This window comes from Gekko japonicus, unplaced genomic scaffold, assembly GCF_001447785.1.
Source record: "Gekko japonicus isolate JY-2015 unplaced genomic scaffold, Gekko_japonicus_V1.1 scaffold939, whole genome shotgun sequence".
Lineage (NCBI taxonomy): Eukaryota > Metazoa > Chordata > Lepidosauria > Squamata > Gekkonidae > Gekko > Gekko japonicus.
The window spans coordinates 66,842-71,372 of record NW_015174301.1 but is presented as its reverse complement, the minus strand read 5'-3'; the positions used below and the strand labels follow the sequence as shown (position 1 = coordinate 71,372).

The window sequence follows — 4,531 nt, the reverse complement described above, 5'->3', positions numbered from 1 at the left end:
TACAGACCCTTCGATGGAATCCCCGCCGAAGGCCCTAACAACACTGAACAGTATTTTATTTTTCTCTTCAATTTCATCCAGCAGTGTCGTCACAAGGCCGGCCCAGGTGTGGTCACACCCAACGTACTCCCAGGCGTCGAAGCTGATGAAGATGTATCGGACTCTCTCGGACGATAGGGAATCGAAGACGGGGAGATAAAAAATGACGCGCCAGACGAGGGAGAGCAGAGAAGTCCCACTTCCTCCGCCACCTTTGCCATCCTTTCTTTCTTCACTTCTCCTGGTCAAGGCACCTGCGAACAGAAAACACAGATTCAAACACAGCGCGTATGGGAAGGGGCGTTACGACCCCGGCAGATGACCTGCCAATCTTTCCCTGCAGAACGAAATGGATTCTACGGTCGGGCAAGATTTTTTTCATCACCTGCGTTCAGTGAGGACTTGGAACCCAAGCCGTGTTTCCCTTTGTCTGCGTTTTGTCTGTTGGAAAGGCCTGTCCTTCCTCACAAAGCACACTTCTCTGTCACTGGGCACTCTTTGGTTCATGGGAAGAGACTGGCCTGGCATGACTGGAAGCGACGGGCATGGGAGGCACATGCTCCACGGCCCCCGCCTCTCGAAACGGAAGAGAGCTCAGCACAGGTGAAAGCACGGCTTAGGATCTGAGTCCGTGCCTTTGTTCAAATTATCATGAATTGTAATAAGCAGGGGTGATTCCCTGCCGGAGCGCACAGGAGCAGAGCTCCAGCAGTAAAGAGCCCAGGAGGCGGGCACATGCAACAAGCCCCACCCCCTGCTCCCAGCAGCCCTCAGTCAGAGCAAGAAGCAGCCGGGTAAGCTCCAGAGCCCCCCCCGGCCCCCTGGTCCAAAACAGTCCAGTGGCACCTTTAAGACCAAGTTTTATTCAGGTACAAGCTCTCCCTCCTCTGCGAGGGCAGATCTGCATGTTCCTCCCCCCCCCCATAGCTAGCAATCCAAAAGAGTCCAGTGGAGCCTGAGCAGTTGGTGTTGCCTTCTGACACACGTCCGGTGATGTCAGGGGGTGTGGCCTATGCAGATAAGTTGTGCTAATGAGTTATGCTAATGAGCTCCTGCGCCTCTCTTTCTACGAAATGACCCCTGGTAAAAAGTGAACGATTTGGACCAACAGTGAGAAAGTTGATGTTTGTTATTGAGGTAGGACTGGGCCTGTGGACGGACCATCAAAGTGGGCACACTAAAAAAAAAAGCCCCTTAATACAAATGATCTGATGTAGTTATTTAACATATTAAATAGTCTTAATTAAATGAAATTTGAATCAAGCAAGCATTTTGTGCTGGTCAGTCAATCCCTTTGCACATTGGAAGGCGGGCAAAAGTTGTGTGATGTTAAAGAATGGATGGTTAGAAGGATGCAAAATGTGGATTATAACATCGATCTGTCACAGTGGAGTAAAATATGGAAAGTTAATATTAAGTTGACTAAATCTGTTTCATTTAAAGAAAACTTATATAAAATGTTCTATAGATGGCATCTGGCACCAGATAGTTTAGCTAAAATGCATTAAAACTTGAGTAATATGTGTTGGAAATGTAACAACTATATTGGGTCATACTACCATATGTGGTGGACATGTAAAAAGGTTAATAAATTCTGGATTGAAGTGCATACTTTCTTAGTCAATCCTGAATATCACAATACCTTTTAAGCCAGAGATATTTTTGTTAAACTGTTTACCAGATGAGTTAGATAAGAATAATAGATATTTTTATTTTATATGTCAGTCAGTCAGTTTTTATTCGGTGCATAACCAGCACAATTCAGTTAAAACAGTTTAAAATCTCTAGGGTTCATTCATAAAACATTTATAAACCAATCTGCACTCATATCATTACATACGGGGTTGCATCGATTTCCTCGCAGTGGATCACACTTATTTTTTATTTATAAATATATATATATATATTTATAAATATATATAAATATTTATAAGATGTTATTTATATTTATAAGATGGTATATAACTGCTGAAAAATTACCTAAATTTGATCCAAAATGCTCAGATAAATGTTGGAAATGTGAAAACAAAACAGGGTCCTTTCATCATAAGTGGTGGCGATGTGAGAAAGCTAAGAGTATTGGGCCTGGATACATGAAATTTTGCAGAATATACTGAATTGTCATATACTCTTTACCCCGGAAATATTACTTTTGAATATTTTACCAGAAAATTGTAAAAGAGACTATTCTTATCTCATACTATATTTAACTACTTCTGCTAGAATTTTGTATGCAAAATACTGGAGAAGCCTAGAAATGCCAAGTAAAGAAGAATTTATCAATAAAACACTAGAAGCAGCGGAAATGGACAAACTCACTTTATTCTTAAAAGACCACCCAGAAAAGACCTTTGAAAATACATGGGCAAGATTTTACTTATGGTATGAGAACTATATATTAAGCAAGACATGACAAGGTCTGAAGAAATAAAATTCAGAAGAGGTTATAGGCTATATTAAGAATTATACGTGTATAATTTGTTTGCAGAAATTGTTTATAAAACTTCTAAGGTTTTAAGATGATAATGACATACACATGGCACCTGAATTTGTACTGATCTACAATGTACCCCCATTGTTCTATGTTTATATGTTTTTATGTTTTCGTATTTGTTTTATGTTTCTTTTGTAATATGTATGTTTGTTCGTTTTTTCATTTCTATGTGTTATGGAAAATAAACAAAATTATTATTTATTTTTTTAAAAAAGAGAAGACAATGTTGAATCAGGCCAGTGGTCCATATAGTCCAACACTCTGTGTCACACAGTGGCCAAAAATACCAGGTCACACACGACCCAATCAGTTAAACAAGTATAAAGCCAACAGTCGTGATAGTCTGACCCACAATCAAACAGTCATAAGACTTATAAAGAATGCTGCTTGTTGGAAAAATCCAATCCTCCCACATTGGGACTCTGGTATCAAAAGTTGTGGGACCAATTCCTTATGGACTCTGTTACCAACAAACTCAATAGACTAACCCAAAAACCCATAGAAAAACCTGCAATGGAAAAATGGAAAAATGGGATCCTATATTGGAATTCTTAGCAACAGAAGATTTCTTACCCTCCTCTTGGCAGCAATTTAGGAATTGGATGTGAACCCTCTCCTGACATTGGCAGCAAAAATAAAACCGATTCGCTAGATGTACATATATTGGATATTTATCAAACAATGGAAGTTAGTTATCACCCACATAACAAAATTTTTATGATCTTTGTACTAATTCTTTGATTTCAGAGTGGAAAGTATATTCTTCTATTTTTGAAACAATTAATTGTACTTCTTCTGACTTTTGATGTTACCTACTTTGATATAAGCTTAAGATTGCCATTATTTTGAACTTTTATGTATCCTTTCTGACAGACACTGCTCTTTTTCAAGAACAGCTCTTATCAGAACTACGACTTGCCCAAGGTCACCCAGCAGCTGCAAGTGGAGGAGTGGGGAATCAAACCCGGTTCTCCCAGATTAGAGTCCGCGCACTTAACCACGACACCAAACTCACAATGCCAGGATCAGACCTACACCAATAATAACCCAAATGGGAAACAGAATCAAAATGCTCCCCTGGCATTGTCAGATGATTCTGATGAGGAATGACCATGCTTACCTTTGACTTTGTCTAAGAGGCTTCTCTTGTTTCGCCCCCATGGGGCATAAAATCCCACCGTCACGGGTAGCGCAACATGATGTAGAGTTTCCGCCAAGGCTTCGCAATAAATGTCTTCGTTGGTGTTGTGGTCTTCTGTAGCACAAAATAGAACAGAATTTTGAGGAGGAGGAGAAGTAGTATTGAATATAAGATGCTCACGAACTAGGTGGGTGAGTCTGGAGACGACAGCGGAAGAGGCATGATTGGTTCTTCAAGGAGTTTTTTTTAGTGCTGAATATAGATGAATGGGGACCTGATTCAGATTCAGGCAGCAGAGCGAAGGAGGGGGGGGGATGTTGTGGAGACATAAGGCACATCAGGGAGGTCCTGGTATTGTGACAGCCACTTGTTTCCCCAGGGAAGAGAGCCATAAAATGCACCAAGAGGTCAGGGAGAGCAGAGATGTATTTCCCCAGAGAGATCAACATCTATATATCTAATTCCCAACTTGCCCCCGGAGTGCGGATCGCTAAATTAGCGCTCCAGGGGCAGCTGGGGGGGCGGGGGAGGTTTGTGCACATGTGGGCCAGTCCCCACATGTGCACAAAAATAAAAAAAGTTGAAAAAAAATTTCGGGGGGATGTTTAAATCCCCCCGAAAGTGCAAGAGCGTCTCCTGCGCGTGCGCAGGAGATGCTCTGCGACCTACCGGGCTTGCGTGCGGGGGAAGGGAGACAGGCAGGCAGGGCAGGCCAGGCAGGCAGGGCGGGCGGGAGGTTGTGGGGGGGATGTTTAAACCCCCCCGAAAGTGCAAGAGCGTCTCCTGCGCGTGCGCAGGAGATGCTCTGCGACCTACCGGGCTTGCGTGCGGGGGAAGGGAGGCAGGCAGGCAGGGCG

The 4,531-nt window shown here is 42.6% G+C and overlaps 1 protein-coding gene across 1 annotated transcript in view; it reads right to left on the bottom strand.

Moving 5' to 3' along the window:
* Window positions 1-4,531, bottom strand: part of LOC107121224 (NTPase KAP family P-loop domain-containing protein 1-like) — a 9,513-nt gene that overhangs the window by 1,374 nt on the left and 3,608 nt on the right. The window contains exons 2-3 of the mRNA XM_015424109.1: window positions 3,654-3,788; window positions 45-293 (exon numbers count right to left, since the gene is read on the bottom strand). Of these exons, the coding sequence (XP_015279595.1) occupies window positions 45-293; window positions 3,654-3,788 (384 nt within the window). The remainder of the gene's footprint in view (window positions 1-44; window positions 294-3,653; window positions 3,789-4,531) is intronic.